The sequence below is a fragment of the Amblyomma maculatum genome, chromosome 11 (genome assembly GCF_055883805.1).
Source record: "Amblyomma maculatum isolate TAMU_Amacu chromosome 11, ASM5588380v1, whole genome shotgun sequence".
Lineage (NCBI taxonomy): Eukaryota > Metazoa > Arthropoda > Arachnida > Ixodida > Ixodidae > Amblyomma > Amblyomma maculatum.
Window position 1 is genome coordinate 79,330,955 of NC_139354.1, and position 18,313 is coordinate 79,349,267.

General features: G+C 44.9%; 1 protein-coding gene across 1 annotated transcript in view; it reads left to right on the forward strand.

The window, feature by feature from the left end:
* The first annotated feature begins 5,113 nt into the window (after window positions 1-5,113).
* Window positions 5,114-18,313, forward strand: part of LOC146174234 (sodium-coupled monocarboxylate transporter 1-like) — a 50,129-nt gene continuing 36,929 nt past the window's right edge. Inside the window, exons 1-2 of the mRNA XM_084585358.1 lie at window positions 5,114-5,250; window positions 5,343-5,472. Coding sequence (XP_084441484.1) covers window positions 5,153-5,250; window positions 5,343-5,472 — 228 coding nt within the window. The 5' untranslated portion in view covers window positions 5,114-5,152. The remainder of the gene's footprint in view (window positions 5,251-5,342; window positions 5,473-18,313) is intronic.

An 18,313-nucleotide genomic window follows, 5' to 3' on the forward strand; every position in this document is an offset into this window, starting at 1 on the left:
CAATTTGCAATCATGGACAGGATTTGCAATCATGTACCAACAAGCTCAACTTTCCGTATTACTGCATTTCTTAAAAGATATTCTGAAATAATGTCTCATTATCTTTTTGTTATATTTAATGCATCTCTTCAGCAATGTTCTTTACCAACCGACTGGCTAACAGTTAGAGTAATTCTGGTATTCAAATCAGGCAATAAATTTATTGCTGCTAATTATAGACCAATCTCTTTACTATGTTCTTGCTGTAAGATACTAGAACACGTAATAGCCCGTCACATATCTTACCACCTCGAATCTAAAAGCTTTTTCGTCGCCTATCAACATGGCTTCCGAAAAAGGGTGTCAACCGTCACGCAACTTTTATCGGTCATTCATGACTTTGCTTCGGCCGTTGACGGTGGCAAGCAGGTTGATGCCATATTTCTTGATCTATCAAAGGCTTTCGGCCGCGTGTTGCACCCTTTGCTTATTGATAGAGCAAAACAAGCGGGGGTTCCAGACAATTTGATTAGATGGTTACAGGCATATTTAAGCAATAGGACCCAATTTGTGGAATGTTCAGGATATAGATCTGCTTATACTGATGTATTGACCGGAGTGCCTCAGGAATCTGTGCTAGGTCCTTTGTTATTTTTTTATATCAATAGCATTGCCGAAAACGTCAATGAAAGTGTAAGCGTGAAATTGTTTGCCGATGATTGTGCCTTGTACAGTGTCATAGATAGTGCTTCACAACAAACTGTGTTGAATGAAAGCCTTTGTAAACTTGCGGACTGGTGTGAGGAGAGCGGTATGAAAATTAATATTGCAAAAACTGTATCTATGTCAATAACAGGAAAGAAGAAGCCCATTGGTTACAACTATCACATACAGGATCAGTTTATTAATTCTGTTTCACCTGTTAAATATCTAGGGTTAACGATTACAGACAGGCTCAAATGGGACACCCACATTGACAATATTACCCCGAAGGCGTTCAATAAGGTTTGTTTTCTTCGCCGAAAATTAAAAGGCGCTACTCGTGGCGTCAAACTTCAAGCATACCGCTTTCTAGTCAGACCAGTTCTCGAGTATGCCTCGGTAGTTTGGGACCCGTGCTATAATAAAGATATTACCAAACTAGAGCGCATCCAGCGTCTTTCAGCCAGATTTATTTTTTCTGATTACCGTTCAACATCTTCGGTCTCTAACATGCTGAGTCAGCTTAAGCTAGAACCCCTTAAAGTACGCCGTCAGGTCTCTAGGCTGAAATTCTTTCACATGGTGTATAAAAACAAGTCTAGTTTGCCACGTGATACCTATATTTTTGCTGCACCCCAGAGATCTAGTAGACTGAACCACTCCAAAGTAGTTAGCCCATATTTCGCCAGGACTAAACTTTACCAGAATTCATACTTTCCCCTCACAACACATCAGTGGAACCGTTTGCCTCAATTTATTGTTGAATGCACCAATGAAAATAAGTTTGCTGAACTGTTATTGCAGAACATGTAACCCCTCTTCTGCTTGGGCAGCGCTGCTGCCTGCAGCATTTGGAAATAAATAAATAAATAGTGAGAGACCGGAAAGCGTGGCGTGACATGGTCCATAGGGTCACGAAGAGTCGGACACAACTGAACGACTGAACTGACTGACTGACTGACTAGAATATACACCTTATTTTAAATATATTGGTGTAATCTTCGATAGGCATCTGCACTGGCAAAATCATTTATTAGCAGCGGGGGCGAAGGTGGCATCCGGGTGCTATAAACTACTGCAAGCACGTGACTTCTTTGACACAAGTGCACTGCGTATTTTATATTGCTCCTATATCCACAGTCATCTCTCATACTGTCTGGAATTATTGGGGTTGACGTACGACAGCTATCTCGAGCCGATCAGAAAATTTCAGAAACGATCGTTACGAATCATAACACATTCTAAACTGGATCACCCCAGCAAACCATTATTCCGGGACCTACAGATACTACCCTTCGATTCACTGCGCCAGCTAAAAACAGCAACTGTAGTTACCAGCATCGTAAGATATAACCACCTCTTCCATATATCCCTTTTTCATACATCATCACGTACTACCAGAAATGCAACATTAGGAAACTTTAATCTACCGCCTATACCCATAATGTGTATGGAGAACGACGGCTGTCTTTCGTAGGTGCTAAGATATGGAACGCTCTACCACAAGAAATAAAATATGCTCGAATTTTTGCGCTCAGCGAAAACATTTTTTCAGCGCATGCATTATATGTGATACTAATACTGTGCACTTGGCATCTGATACATTATTGTAATTTAGCACGCACGATGCTTTTCTCTTTTTTTTTGAATGAAGCGATTGTTCCTTGTTCTGCTTGCTTTTTAGAATTTATATTGATATATACATCCTACTCCCCGCTGTTCCAAGTTTGTATTATGCATGTGACGAAGTGTCTGCATCATTGTATTTCATTTCTTGGACCCATACCTAGCCTATGGCTACGGGTCCAAACAGTGTTGGACACATCTTTATTGTATTTTTCAGAGAAAAAAAATTAAAAAAAAACATATTACATTATGAGTATTGATGAACCAAGGCTGGGAGAACTGCGGACAAGAAGGAAGAACGCGAGGAAATTAGCGCTGGACAATCAACTTTGTTTTTGAGAAAACCACCTCAAATGCAAAAATTACCTCCCAGAATTCATGAAGTAGAAATCTCGACAAGATGCATTCGCAGGCAGTAAAAGGAGAGGCAAAAGAGCCAACATCCACATTGGTTATTTTGGAACACATAAGAAAAACTAAGTGTTGAAACATGAACAGCCCCAACCCCTCGAAAAAATATCCCAGATAAATTACGGATCATAAAGTAAACATGTTCCTGGGAGCAAAAAACAGTAAAAGATAAACAGGTGAAAGGCCAACAATTAACATCAAAAAAGCACAAAATGTAGAATACTTCATAAGCGTCTTAGAGTAGGTCACCTTCGGTTAAGGATCTAGCTGCCCGCAAAGTTTATCCCATGAAATGTTCTTCCGAATCCACTTCCCCAGAAAATAATTTCTTTTTGTCGGCGGCGACTGCAAGCTGTCGTTATTATTGCTGGCATCCATGCTGTGCTCTTTTTGGAAACAATCTTCATTTGAAGCACCCTAGAATGAAATGTAAATAAAAGAAAAGTTAAATTTGAATTTGCAAGACGGAGAGCTTTATTACCAAATTTCGGCAGGTTCTTCGAATTCGCTTGGGAGAGATCTCCCTGTGAGATGTTTGCGTTGGCTAATACGACCATAATAGATTGAGGCCATATACTCGACGTCTCCTGCCTGCTTACTCAGTGCTGTGTAACATCTAGAATTCATAAAGTATGCGCGGAAGGTGTGTACTGCTACTTGTAATCGAAACAAAATGCAGCAGGGTCGTTGTGTGTGAAGAGAGACTTGAAGCGCCATGTGTACAATTTTACATATGCATTTTTCACTGCAGGGCACGGAATCATACTTAGCAAAGTGCGCAATACCTTCTGGCTTGTGAAAAGCCATAATCATATTAGTTAAGTTGATACGAACACCATTTCTATTATGGCATGTTTCAACCGAAGGCCGAAAAATTATTGGATTGCATTAGCATACAGCACCGTAGCAGGTGGAGACATCAATCTTCATTGTTTGCGCTTTTGCTCAGACGCGCGTGGATTTTCCGCTCAGAAGTGGTTTCTGCCCACTAAGATCTCGATTCGAATCCTTTGAAACAAGGGAGGAAGAGCAGAGTGCCACCGAATTCGATGTGTAAAATTGTACACACTGCCGCTGAAGGGGATAAAATTACAAGCCGAATATCAATCAGCGTGCTACTAAATAATGGCGCAGACGTGACGGTAGGGAGGAAAATAATGTAGAAATAAGCAACAAGGAACTCATAATAAGGTGCTTCAACGTGAAATTTGGAATATCATGTGAGATCAGCACGATTTGTTTAAATTAATAAACAAATCAGGGATTTGCTTAGCTTTTGTTCTTCAACGCTAGTATAATGACTGCCGGAAAGATTTCACGAGGCGCGGGATTCTCTTCCTGGTGGTTATTTCCTTTTTTTTCCCATTATGAGATCCGCCAATTTTCGAACCATTATATTCATCACAGTTATTTTAGATGGCGGCATGTATACACATAGGCATGTTATGTTATTTTGCCTCTCACTTAAGCAACAATATATTTTTTCAGCCTGCTTTTTTTTGTCTTCCTTATAAAGGGTTAGACTACTCAACGAATTCAGTGCACTGAACGAAAGTTGGTCCGTAGCGGACGGAAAAAATCTTCATTTGTTTTGTTTTGATTGACTCGTTTACATAGGTGAGAATGTCACTGAAAACAGTTTTAACTGTAACTCTCTTTCCAGCGTTTTTCAATTAAATATGGTGCAAGTTTACTGTAGCAGTACTTGCTCTATTCTCGTTTTATTAGTCTAAAAGGACAATTAAGGGAGAAAATGTTCAAAGATATTTCTGAAACCCTCTAATAAAATATTGTGTTCATTAAACGCAAAACACAATGAGTTAAGGCTAGAGAAAACATGTTGCAATGATGCGTATTTAACCTCAGTCGCAAAAAGAACGCTAAATAAAGCATATAGCTAGGCCCCTACGAAATAAGGAAATCCCTGAATTGTGAACCTTGTATTTTGCGATAGTTGGGGTCTCTTTCAAAAATGCCTCACAGCTTTCGCAATGGCGGGAATGTGTGACCATGACATTTCAGCGTAATTTATTTTCTACATATTTTACCTTTTCTTCGTAATCATTCATTGACGCCGCGTCCGGTTTTTTCGGTTTGGAATTGGCAGCAGGACAGTGCGGTAATTCATATAAAATCGCAACTACTATTTACGACTTTATTTTACGGCTTTATCTGACAGGCCTCTTTTATAACTTCTTGGTTCACACTACCGCACAGGACTCCCAATTTATTCCGGCAGAAAAAATGAGCTCTACATCGGCGGCGCTTAGAAGCTTTACATTTTAGGCACTCTGGCCCTTTTTTTGCAATCTGGCATATTGAAGTAAATATATCCAAATTTGCTGAAAAATGTGTCCCAATTTGTTTTTGCTGAGAAATATTAACGTGCAGAACATCCTTCGACGCAACCAACGACGAGAACTTCTGGAGTGGAATGGCAGGAGCCGTGGCTTTCAGCTTTGTCCGCACTGGCTTCGACCAGATGGCAGTACAGAGGTTCATGGCGGCCAGGACTCTGAAAGAAGCGAAAGGGCACGTATTTAATTCCGCTGATTTTAAGAAATGCTACCAATTTATATTGAAAGTGGTAGCCACCAACGTTTTTGTTTTCAAATTTATTTCAGAATAGCAATAGCAGGCCCTCTTTTCGTGTTCATATTCTTCTTCCTGGGAGACTGCGCGGGATTAGCCATCATATACTGGTTCAGAGACTGCGACCCTGTTCTACGAGGAAACATAACGAGTTACGATCAGGTGAGCACCGAAATTTTGTAGTGTGCAAACTATCATGCAAAGAAAATATTCGTTTAGGGCTCTAGAGATTGATCCCTCTGATATATGCTTTCATCTCATACTAGGTTGACACTATTACTATCTGTTACTTGTTAAGATGCATACCGGAGTAAATGTCCTTAGCACACGGTCCAGTATACGGCTATGTCTTCTTGTAATGACAGTATGAGAAGGCCGGGGTGAGCTTGGAAATGCACACTGGTCGAGTAATCGCGAACCACACGCACGTCTTGCACATGCATATATGTGATGCAAAAATAAAATTGCTATGAATTATTTCAGCTCTTCCATTTCGCACAATATTTGGTTCTCCTGAGTGCTGTTTTAGTTAATTTATCCCGCGGACTGCTGTGAACTTACATCTTTCTACCGTTACTTGTAACAGGAACAGATGCGGCATCTGGAGTTTGCGTTATCCCTGTGAGCGAAGCCCAGGCATAACTTCTCTATATGTACACATCTAATAAGAACACCTTTCTGCCCACATTTTAGCTTTCCTAGAATTATTCCATCTGACTTGTTGAAATTATGTCATCTGTAGTAACCTTTGCAATATAAGGGCAACATTATAATTTCATTATACATTTCCCCAGTGCAGAATTCTCAAGTATATTCCACTGTAATGTATACAAAATAATCACTTGTGACCTGCCATCGAAATGTGCAGTCATGCAGTTGCACATAGCAGCACCGGCCAAATGGCACAATCCCCTGAATCCTCCTCGAAGTCGTACGATCACGTCCCTACAAAAAGATCACAATTAGGGAAGTTCTTTTCTAAGCAGCAAATTGGCACTTGAAATGTAAGAATTACTCTTTTGACCCTTTTGTTAAGCGCAATTTTGCAAAGACCTAACAAGTCTGTTAGGTAATTGTTTATACATGGAGCTACTGTAGCCGTTAAGATTTTAGGAGGTAGGCACATATGATCACTATCCTTGACATGACATTAACGTCCGTTGTAGGTGAACACTTTCATATGGCACCAAATCACCTAAGGTTTACTCCTCTGCATCTATCCGAGCCCCGCTCTCTTAACAATCTCAAGCTTTCAATTTAGTTTCTTGAGCCCCATGCCGATTTTGCCTATTCCTGAAGACAACATAAGCGTCTATTGCGTTTCCTTCCTGTTGCAAGGCTTATCTCTACTTATGGTCGCAATGTCTGTAGACAGTTTCTTTCCGTTATACGCGTATTGGTTTTCAGCTACAGCGGCAATAGTCCCTTGTCCCTGATTATGGCTCACCCATCGCTTGTTCTCCAATCGCTCCTTTGTAGGCCTGCGGGCCTCTTGCCACTCAGTTCTCAGCCAATGCTCATGCTTGCAGTGTTTTAGAATCCACTGGCAACGCCTACCATACTTGAAATTCTTTCAGGGACCAGAGGGGCGGAGAAAATGGGCGCAAGAAAAAAAATGAAAATGAAGAACGGTTACATGCTCTTCCAAGGACGAAAGCATCTAGCGAGGATCAGGCAACTGCAGTTTTATTGAAGGAACATGGGAGGATTTTTATGTAAAAACTAGCTGTTATATGTGCGAATTAACTTGTGACCTTAAGGGTACCGGAATTAAAATGGAATGCTAACATGTGTTCAAAAACTACAAAACTTGTGTCGGGCCAGCTTACTGTTCTCTGCTTAAAAGGCATACCGTAAGGTAGTCGGTAAATAAATCAGAACTGCATTAGATTTTAGGGTGTCAAAGCGTGAGCAGGTTTATCCGAAGATTCGCCGACGATGGCTTCTATTTGCAAGCGGGAATGCGCGTAACTAAGATGAAATAACTCCCGCGAAATTGCACAGTAGTACCGAATTGCTATCAGCAGGTATCTAGTCAGACACGAGACGTTGCCCAACCACCAGTTATATGCCTGGCGTTGCCAGCAGACAAACATAGCCTCATACTCACCTATAAACGCCCCCTAGCCAAGTCACTATAGCAAGGAATGTAAGCTTATCAAACAACCCGCACACCTTAACGAAATTGCATGGACAATTCTACAAACAATAAAGCAATGCTGTAAGATCTACAACGCGGAGCCGTGGGAGGCACTTTCTTTCTCATTCATTTATTCATACTGTGAGCCTTTGCAGGCTATTACAGAACTGAAAAACGAAAACAAATCCACATGCAAAGGCTGGTAGCTTTCTATAATTACAATATTGTCACGCTAATGACGACGATGAAGGATTGTGATGGCGTGGCAGAAGAGGGGGAAGAAGCGTTGGTTTTCTGGGCGCTAGTAGGCTCCATCTTGTCCCGCTGCATCAGCACTGTAAATAAACACCCCTTCTTATTACATCGTAACAACTTGGAGGAAGGTGCTCCGTACCATCCCTACCTACAGCGCTGCAAGACCAACTGGAGCTTCGACGTAGTCGCCGCATCGCTGGACTGCCACCGCTCAGGGCCATCATGGACCACGCCGACTCAAACCGTACAAGCCGCGACGCTGCAAGCCAGGCTGGCGACATGCCTGCCCACTCCAGCCATGTTCCGTCCCAGCCTTACTGGGAACCACGACTTTTTGCCGGAGAAGAAGGTAAGGACGTTGAGAAGTGGCTACTTGATTATCAACGAGTTAGTCGGTAGAACCGGTGGGACCCTCTTACCATGCTAACAAACGTCGTTTTCTTTCTCACTCACACGGCTATGTCTTGGCTTGAGAATAACGAGGACAACTTGACGACTTGGGAACGGTTCGCCACCGAGTTAAAATTGCGTTTTGGTGACTCTGTTCCCAGAAAAAACTGGGCTGAGCAGACCTTTGCTCAAAGAGCTCAATTGCCCTATGAAACTTGTACAACTTACACAGAAGAGATCCTCAAGTTATGCAAACGTGTCAATTCCAACATGCCCGAGGAAGACAGAGTCGGTCACATTTTGAAAGGTATCGCGGCGGACGTGTACAACTTCTTAATCGCCAAAGACAACCTTGACACTGTCTCCGATGTCATTACACACATCCGCGCGTTTCAAGCTTTTAAAACACGTCGTATTGCGCAGAAATTTGGGCGGCTGGCCAACGTGCCTACCGTGGCCAGTCTTGATGACCATGCCCAACTAGATCCTCCGTCAACTATCCGGCAAAGCATGCGCGAAGAACTTTTAGGGATCAACACGCTTCCCCTGCATGAATCTGCTGAGGTTTCTGTCCAGAGGGCCTCTAGACGGCCGGCTTCACCACCACAAGCGATTCAAGTGCAGCCTTTCTCCCAAGCTCCTGAAACTGCAGCTTCTATTGATTACCCGCCAATGCATTTTGCCAACCCGACTGTGTCAATGCTTGAACCCCCAAGGTTTGGCGTCACCTCAAGTGCACCTAGATCTTCTATTCTATCTACAAGGATTCCTGTGCAGTGTGAGCATTCAGCCAGACCTACGATTCGCCTTGCTGTGCCTGGCTCTTATTCACAACAGCATTTTCTACCTTCCCCACCGATATGCTACCGCTGCGGCGTCGAAGGTCACATCGCCAGGTACTGCCGCAGTAGGTTCCCGCCACGCTATAACCGCCCGGTGCCTCCAGCAGTACCCAACAATCGGCAATACAGCGCCATTTTCCAGCAATCCAATACTCCCCGTGGGTACTTCGGCAACATCCAAAGCGGGAATCTCCGCTACCATTCCCCAGCCTCTGAGCGAAGTGTTACTCCTCCACCCGCCTTCCGTGCGCGTCGTTCTCTATTACCGCACCGGCGCTCCGTGTCGCCCCATCAGAAAATCTAACCAGAGCGACCGATGGGGCGAGGCCGCTGGAAATGTGCTGTGTGCCAACATCCCTCCAACTGCAATGCTCAAAAACAAAATTCGTGTGTTCATTGATGGTGTGAGTACATTAGCTTTGGTAAATATGGGTGCGACTGTGTATGTGATGAGTAATCAGTTTAGGCGCTTGTTGGGACGCAAAGTGATGTTTGAATATGACCGTGCTTCAACGTTTTGTGGTGTGAGTGGAGAGGCGTTGCGGCATCTGGGTGTGTGTAGTGCGCAAGTGTCTGTGGGTGGTGCAATCTTTCAAGCCGAATTCATAGTTTCACCCCACTCTACGCATGACATCATTTTAGGAATGGACTTCTTGAAGTTTTGTGGCGCCACCGTGGACTGCCGAAATCAAGAGGTTCATTTTGACGGCTCGCATCTGCCGACTCTTTTTGAAAGTGGTCGTGATGAAGAAACAGTTTTTAGTATTACCGAAGACACAGTAGTTCCACCCTTGTCTGCCATATTCGTCCCCGTGTCCGTTCCACTTCTTGAGCAGGTTTCATTCCAGGCCCTGGTGCACCCAGTTCACTCAGCATGCCTGAAAAAAATGTAATTATCCCTCACTGAATGATCTCCGTGCATCACGGTAGTGCCTCGTTAGGGACAATCAATCTATCGTCCGGGCCCATAGTTGTACCAACGGGATTGAAGCTTGCCTCCTGTGGACCCGATGCGCCCCACGTCGTTGCTTTGGTCACAGATGCTACGAGTGCCACCGTGCCTCTGCCTGCTGATGAAATTTCGATCTGCCGCATGATCAGCGCCAATCTCAGCTCACCTCAACGCCGTACTCTTGTGGATGTTCTTCTTTTTCACCTATGTTTGACCTTTCTCAAACAGATGGACCAACCTCTCGCCCTGCACATCGGACCCAGCATAGCATCGACACTAGTTCGGCTCGTCCCATTAGTCAAAAGCCATATCGCATGTCCCCATCTGAGCGCAGTCATTCATGAGCAAGTGGAGGACATGCTACCGAAGAAGGTGATACAGGAGTCATCTAGCCCCTGGGCTGCCCCTGTTATTCTTGTACACAAGAAAGACAGTTCGTGGCGATTCTGCGTCGATTATCGGCGTCTAAATTCTGTTACGAAAAAGGTCGTCTATCCTCTTCATCGCATAGACGAAGCCCTCGACTGCCTCTCCGGTGCGTCCTATTTTTCTTGTCTTGATCTCAGATCTGGCTACTGGCAAATTCCAATGTACCCTGCGGATAAGAAAAAAGCAGCCTTAACGCCAGATGGCCTTTATGAGTTTAATGTTATGCCATTCGGGCTGTGTAATGCGCCAGCCATATTTGAACACTTTATGGACACAGTTTTGCGCGGCTTAAAATGGGACATTTGTCTTTGCTATTTGGACGATGTCATCATATTTGGGAAATCCTTCCAAGAACACAATGACCGTCTACTACGTGTCTTGAATTGTTTGCACAACGACGCCCTGATTCTGAACTCGAAAAAGTACCGCATTGGAGACCGCCAAGCGCTGGTGCTAGGACACCTTGTCAATGGTGACGGTGTAATGCCAGATCCCCAGAAAACCGCCGCTGTTGAGTCTTTTAAACCCCCGCAGGCAGTGAAGGAGTTGCGCAGTTTTCTAGGGTTGTGTTCGTATTTTAGACGCTCTATACATCGCCTTGCTGACGTTGCTTACCCATTGACTCTACTTTTGACTGGACACCAGACTGCGACGCGTCATTCCGTCAACTGAAGTTTCTTTTAATATCGAAACACATCCTACGTCACTTCGATCCTACTGCAATGACAGAAGTACACACGGACGCTAGTGGAATCGGTCTTGGTGCAGTCCTTGTCTAACGGCACGATGAATGAGAGCATGTTATCGCGTACGCAAGTCGTACCCTGAGCAAGCCGGAGCGAAACTACACAGTCACCGAAAAGGAATGCCTGGCTGTAGTTTTCGCTGTGCAGCCTTTCCGTTCATATTTGTACGGACGTTCGTTTACTATCGCAACTGACCATCATTCACTCTGTTGGCTGCGGAACCTTCGAGACCCATGTGGTCGCCTCGCACGCTTGGCCCTCCGGTTACAGGAATATGACTTTTCCATGGTGTACAAAAGCGGTAGGCGTCATGCAGATGCAGATTATCCTTCTAGGATGCCAATGGCCATGACTGGACCTGAAAGCGAGAAAGCGACGATTTCGACAATTATTTATCGACCCTCGAGCCAGCGTTCCCCGACACGAATCTTTTCAAAACGGAACAGCAAAATGATAGCAGTGTGCAGCCTCTCTTTGCCCAAGCCAGCGTACCTACAAGCCGTTTTTGTGTGCATGATGGCCTCCTATGGAAAAAGAGTTATTCGTCTGTCGGCCAGCGATACCTACTCGTAGTTCCCAAGATGTTGTGCGCGGACTTATTGAGTGTCATGCATGATGATCCAACGTCTGGGCATTTGGGATCGGTTCGAACACTCCACCGTGCTCAAGAAAGATTTTACTGACCCAGAATGCGCTCGACGATTGAACCATACGTTTCCAGTTGCAAGCAATGTCAACGCCACAGACGTCCAACTGCAACTCCATCTGGCTTGCTGCACCCTGTGAAGACCCCGACAGCTCCGTTTGATTAAGTAGGCACTGACCTCGTAGGTCCGTTTCAGAAGTCTGTGGATGGAAATCGCTAGATTGTAATTTGCGTGGACTATCTCACACGTTACTGTGAAACCGCCGCTCTTCCGTCTGCTACGGCGCATCAGGTGTCGCTTTTCTTGCTGCACTCAGTTATCTTACGACACGGGGCCGCCACGAATTGTCATCACTGATCGGGGCCGACAATTCACTGCTGATGTTGTTGAAGAGCTCATGCGTTTATGCGCCGTAGCTTTCCGACACTCGACGCCATACCATCCCCAGATAAATGGCTTGACTGAGCGCGTCAACAGAACGCTTATCAACATGCTAGCCATGTATGTGGACGCAGGGCATAGGAAATGGGACACCATACTACCCTTCATCACGTATGCGTTTAATACCGCCACGCATGAGACGGCTGGGTACAGTCCATTTTTCCTGCTCTATGCCAGACCGCCACGCTACACCCTGGATACTATCCTGCCCTTCACAAACCGTGAAGACACCTGCCTGGCTGAGACCCTCTGTCTCGCCGAAGAAGTTCGGAGAATCGCCCGATTACGGTCTGGTGCTTCAAAGAACGTTCTAAAGTGCGATACGATGCCAGTCACCGGCGGGTCACGTACTCTGTACGTGATTTAGTCTGGGTATGGCGTCCAATTCGGCGCCGTGGCCTACATCAAAAAATGTTGGCCCACTATGACGGCCCATATGTGGTTGTCAAACCCATTAGTGATATAACTTATGCAGTAGCCCGCCTGTCAACATCGGGTCGCCGGTCTGCCAATACCGAACTATGTCATGTTGCCCGCTTGAAGCCGTGTCAGCCTCGCACGACTCACGAACACGCCCAGAGGGCTTCGTCTGAGTAGGGGGGAAATGTCACGCTGCTGACGACGATGAGGGATTGTGATGGTGTGGCAGAAGAGGAGGACGAAGCGTTGGTTTTCTGGGCACTAGTAGGCTCCATCTTGTTCGGCTACATCAGCACTGTAAATAAACACCCCTTCCTATTACATCGTAACAATATCTATAGAATATGACACAATATACCAGAACATGCACTGGACGCAAAAGGTCAAAAATAGAGGAAACCAAAAAGCGCACATGCAGAGGCAAAACTAATATATTTGTTTGTCTTGTTCCATTTATGAGTTCATGGTTTCAAAGATAGCTTCAAAGCAATCGGTGTTAGCAGAGGACTCAAAATGTATGTTCGACCCAATAACTCGGGGGATGAAAGCTATACTTAAAATCATCATTGTGGAAAAGTGACACAGGAAATATATATAAATTGGCTATTTGCTCATAAATATTTTGACGCAATAATCCTAAAGTGGCCATGAAATAAATGAAAATGAACTTCGGCACGCGTCTATAGGTGTAGAAATATGCCTTGGCATTTAATAAGCGCTATAAGTGACCTGAGCCGCGGAGGCCGCCGGATCTCAGTGGCTCCCTGCCACCTGATTCGTAATCCTCCATACCTTAACTGCTAAAAACAAGCCATTATTATCATTCGTAGGCGACACGTTGGTAATCCTTCTGATTATAAATTCTAGGTACAGAAGGGATCTCAAATCACATAAAACTGCTTTAAGGTATTTAAAGATTTCAAGGAGCCCATGCAGAAAGCCATAGAAGTTTATAGAGTGTCAGAAAGGCTTATACTATCCTTCCTGTACATTTTGCCAGTAGTTTACACGGATATTCAGTCACGTGGTTTGGGAGAATACGTGATAAAATTTATTAGAGATCTCATTAGTAAACTGTGATTGGCTGCTGATGTTATCTCACGGAACACCTTAGGGTATGAAACGCACTGGGTAATCAATGACCTGTACAAGTTAAACCAAACAAACTAAATAATAATGAGCAGACAACTGAAATTGTATTCAGGCAGGGAATAAGGCAGTCGCGGCAGGGAATCACCAACGCAGTTGATTTTAGGCGGCAAAGCAATGGGAGTCGTACGGGCAAGGTATTGATTCAAGATCCGGAAGACATGATTACGACAATAGAAACAAAATAAGAGTAATGAAACGCATCTGAGAAACATTCATAGTTAATGACTTGGAGGGTACGACTATCGCACAGTAGGACAGTGTGTAACGGCTTTATCTTAGAGGTGATAACCAATGTGCCCGAAAATTGCAGGGTAACGAAAATGAATCAAATGAAAAAAATTAAAAAAGTAAAAAAAAATTAAAAAGAAATGAAATTATTTTAATAAAGGGATGAAAACTAAAGAAACGCAAATTATAAGTGTGTGGTTAGGAACTGGGCGAAGGGCAGAGTCGGTCAAGAAAAAAAAATCTACATATTTACAGCTTTTTCAATATCCTGGAGAATAAATGGGCATAGGAATGACATGATTGACATGTGATGCGATGGCAGAATAATCGGTGGCTACTGAGGGTGAGGGGAAATGTGGAAAAAAAAGTGGGTACATGAGCTGGTGTAGAAATGTTAGATGATTAAATTACACTACGAAGCTTATGGTGGTCGCACATTACACAGCTCAAGCCGAGTTATTAAATACGAAACAGGTGTTATTAAGTTGATGGTAAGAAGATTTGATGACCGTATGAAACAACTTCTTCCCTGTTCTTCGCTTTATATGCGCAAACCATTCTCATGCGCATGCTTTTTCATGGAATCCCCTTCGTTGTCCTTGGTGGCCATTACTTGTCTGTTCGTATTATGTTCCCTGCTCACAGTATTAGGTTTTTAAGCGCACTTTCTCGGTTAGCTGATATGCGTATTGAATGCAGCATTTATTCTAATTCCGTTTCATGTTCTTAAATTCTATATTGTTAGCCCTCGGCTGTAATGGTTATCTGTTCACTATACGCCCACTGCTTGTGCCATGCTGCTACCTTGACTTGGACTCCACAGCGCTACCATATTGAAGCATCGACTATCTTTTCTGTGCAGTATGCGATCCGTGCATACAGGTTGCTGGTCATGTATCCAGCTCATCATCATCATCAGCCTGACTATACCCACTACAGGGCAAAGGCCTCTCCCATATTTCTCCAATTAAACTGTGCTAGCTGCATTCACTTGACTCCTGCGAACTTCTTAACCTCATCCGCCCACCTAACTTTCTCCAGCCCCCTGCAACGCTTTCCTTCCCTTGGAATCCAGTTTGTTACCACAAGCGACCATCGGTTATCCTCTCTTCGCACTACATGTCCTGCCCATGCCCATTTCTTCTTCTTAATTTCCACCAGAATGTCGGTAACTTAAATTATTTCTCTGACCCACACTGCACGCTTCCTATCTCTTAATGTCACCCCCCCTCCCCCCGCATTTTTCGTTCCATAGCCCTCTGGGGTATCCTCAACTTAAGTAGAACTCTTTTGGTTAGCCTCTACGTTTCAGCCCCATAGGTGAGTACAGGTAAGATGCAACTGTTGTATACTTTCCTCTTGAGCGATACCGGTAAGCTGCTAGTCATAATCTGCGAGTGTTAGCCAAATGCGCTCCATCCCAATCTTATTCTTCTTGTTATTTCCTTTTCATGATCCGAATATGCGGTTACTACCTGTCCTAAGAAGATATATTCGCCTACTACTACCAGTACTTCGCTACCTTATGTAAACAGCTGTTCCTTCCCGAGGCTGTTGAACATTACCTTAGTGATCTGCATATTCATTTTCAAGCCTACCTTTCTACTTTTGCTGTCTAGGTCATGAACCATTATTTGCAGTTCATCCCCAGAGTTGCTTAGCAAGGCAATGTCATCAGCCAATCGCAGATTACTGAGGTATTCTCCATCTACCTTTATCCCTAACTGCTCCCATTTCAAGCCTCTGAATACTTCCTCTAAGTAAGCTGTGAATAGTACTGGGGAGATTGGGTCTCCTTGCCTAACACCTTACTTTATAGGAATTTTGTTATTTTCTTTATGCAGAACAATGGTTTTTGTGCAGTCAATGTATATATCTTCCAGCACTTTCACTTACGGCTCGTCTACCCCTGATTTCGCAATGCCTGCATCACCGCCGAGGTTTCAACTGAGTCAAATCCTTTTTCGTAATCAATGAATGCTATATGTATAAGGGTTGGTTATATTCCGAGCATTTTTCTATCACCTGATTGATTGTATAGATATTGTTACGGGGTAGTTCAGCTTGTAGCAGAGGGCGGACACCGAAGACAAGGCTTTCAAACAGACGTTCTCTGCAGGCACAAGCCGACGCTGTTGAACGTCGTCTTCTCTCAAACTCACGAGAGTCTTCTTCTTCTTTCCTTATGCGAGCAACAACGCGGGCAGCATCAGCTCGGGCTATGGCGTCACGAGCATATGAGCTGGCAGTGATGACAGACGGGAGCAGGCTATCAAAAGGAAGCAGATGTTCACGGCCGTATAGAAGATAGAAGGCGGAGTAGCAGGTAGTGTCGTGACGCGACGAATTGTAAGCGAATGTCACAAATGGCAGCGTTATGTCCCAGTCACGGTGGTCATCAGAAATGTACATAAACAACATGTCACTCAGTGTCCGGTTGTCACGAAATCGGCGCCCATTTTCATCAAGCCGGCACGGCGCGAGGCCCGCGCGGGGTCGCGTGGAAAGCATGTAGAGAAAGCCCCCTTCCCCGCGCGGGAGAGCGCGTAGCTTTGTACGCGTTGCCGTCACCCTCTTTCCCATTGCCCGGGGAGGACGGTGATTCATCGGACTGGAATCAGCCAGAAAATTCTAGCATCTTCTATGGGACCTAGCCAATGACGACGCGCGGCTAGACGGGAGGAGAAGAAGGAGCTATAACCAGCGAAGCTATGTGTGTGTGCGCGCTAGCTTTGGCGCATGTTAACAAACAGACGCGGCGCGCCCTATTTAAAGCGACCACGCCGCTTGTTGAGTCAGTCAGTTATTCAGTCGGTCAGTTCGTCCGTGTTTTGCGACGTATTCGCCTGTGCTTCGGCTGGACTCCCGGGGATCACCCGCTGCTGGCAAGCCCACGGACTTTCAAGGGAGCGGCGCTCGTCTCGTATGGCGGCCACATCGTGACTCTTGAGGCGTCGGACTGCAACAGTGCCCGGTGAACAATTTTGGTGTTTGTTTATGTACTCTCTCGTGTTTCATCTGTTGTAAAGCCTCTACGTTATCGGATACCTGTGTAATTGCATGCTTAGCGTTTGTATTCTGTGAACCTCTCGTCTATGTATTTCAAGTGATCTTGTGTATTCCTTTGTATCGTCTCTTGCTGTGCATAAATTGTGTTTTGTTTGTTACTTCTGACTCCGATCCTTTCTCTGGTTTGAACCGGCGACCGCTGGGCACCAAACGACCACCCCCTTCTGTCACCACAAGGTAGTTGAATTCCGGCTGAGTTTGCCACGCAGGTCGAGGGCATCTCCTTTGCGACCGGAACAGCTACCCCCACTCGCTCAAAGGGTGTCTGGGAGTGTGCGCACCGTTAAGGGCGCATCGTTAATAATATCCCCCTAATTATTAACGGGTGACAATTATTCTGGCATCCGCGACAGGACGTTTGGTGCACTCAAGCTCAGAGGACGGAGAACGAGTTAGAAGGGTTTACGAAGAGGTCGTAAACTGTGTAGCAGCAGAGCGGTAGCGAGAGGTAGTGCCGCGCGGAAGCGTTTAGACGAGGTTCACTAAGCAGTGTTTAGGCTACACCCAAACAGTTCGCGCTTCAGAGATGAATCTGAAAGAGTTGATTGAGGCTGGCACCCAGCTGGGGTTGTCCGGTGCCGAACTGCGCAAATGGGTTAGCCAGAGAGAAAAAGAAGAAAGAGAAAGAGAAGAGAAGGAACGAGAGAGGGCTCGAAAGGAAGCCGAGAAAGAACGAGAGAGGGCTCGAAAGGAAGCCGAGGAAGAAAGAGAGAAGGCTCGAAAGGAGCGTGAAGAGGAATTTCAGCGAGAAAAGGAATTACTGACTATGAAACTTCAGCTCCAAAACTCCGGGAACAGCAATGGTTTAGCTGAAGTGCATAGCTGCAGTGAAAGACATAGCAGCTTGCGGATAGACGCAAGTAAATTGATTCCGAAATACGACGAGAGAAGAGACGATCTCGACGCGTTCCTCTTGCGTTTCGAAAGGGTCGCCATAAATGCAAATTGGAGAGACAGTGAATGTGCTACCATCTTGAGCACTTGCCTTAGCGGCGAAGCATTAAGTGTGTTTGGAAGACTTCCTCCTGAGGATGCAGGCAGCTATAACAAAGTGAAAGCTGCATTACTTAAAAGGTTTAGATTTACGACGGATGGGTTTCGTGAGAAGTTCACGACTGAAAAACCTATGGACGGTGAAACGGCAACACAGTATGTTGCGCGATTGAGTCATTATTTCGACCGCTGGACTGAACTCTCAAAAATTAAACTAGAGTACGGCGCACTTCGCGAACTCCTAATTAAGGAACAATTTCTGGGTAGCTGTCACCCTGGTTTGTCGCTTTATTTAAAAG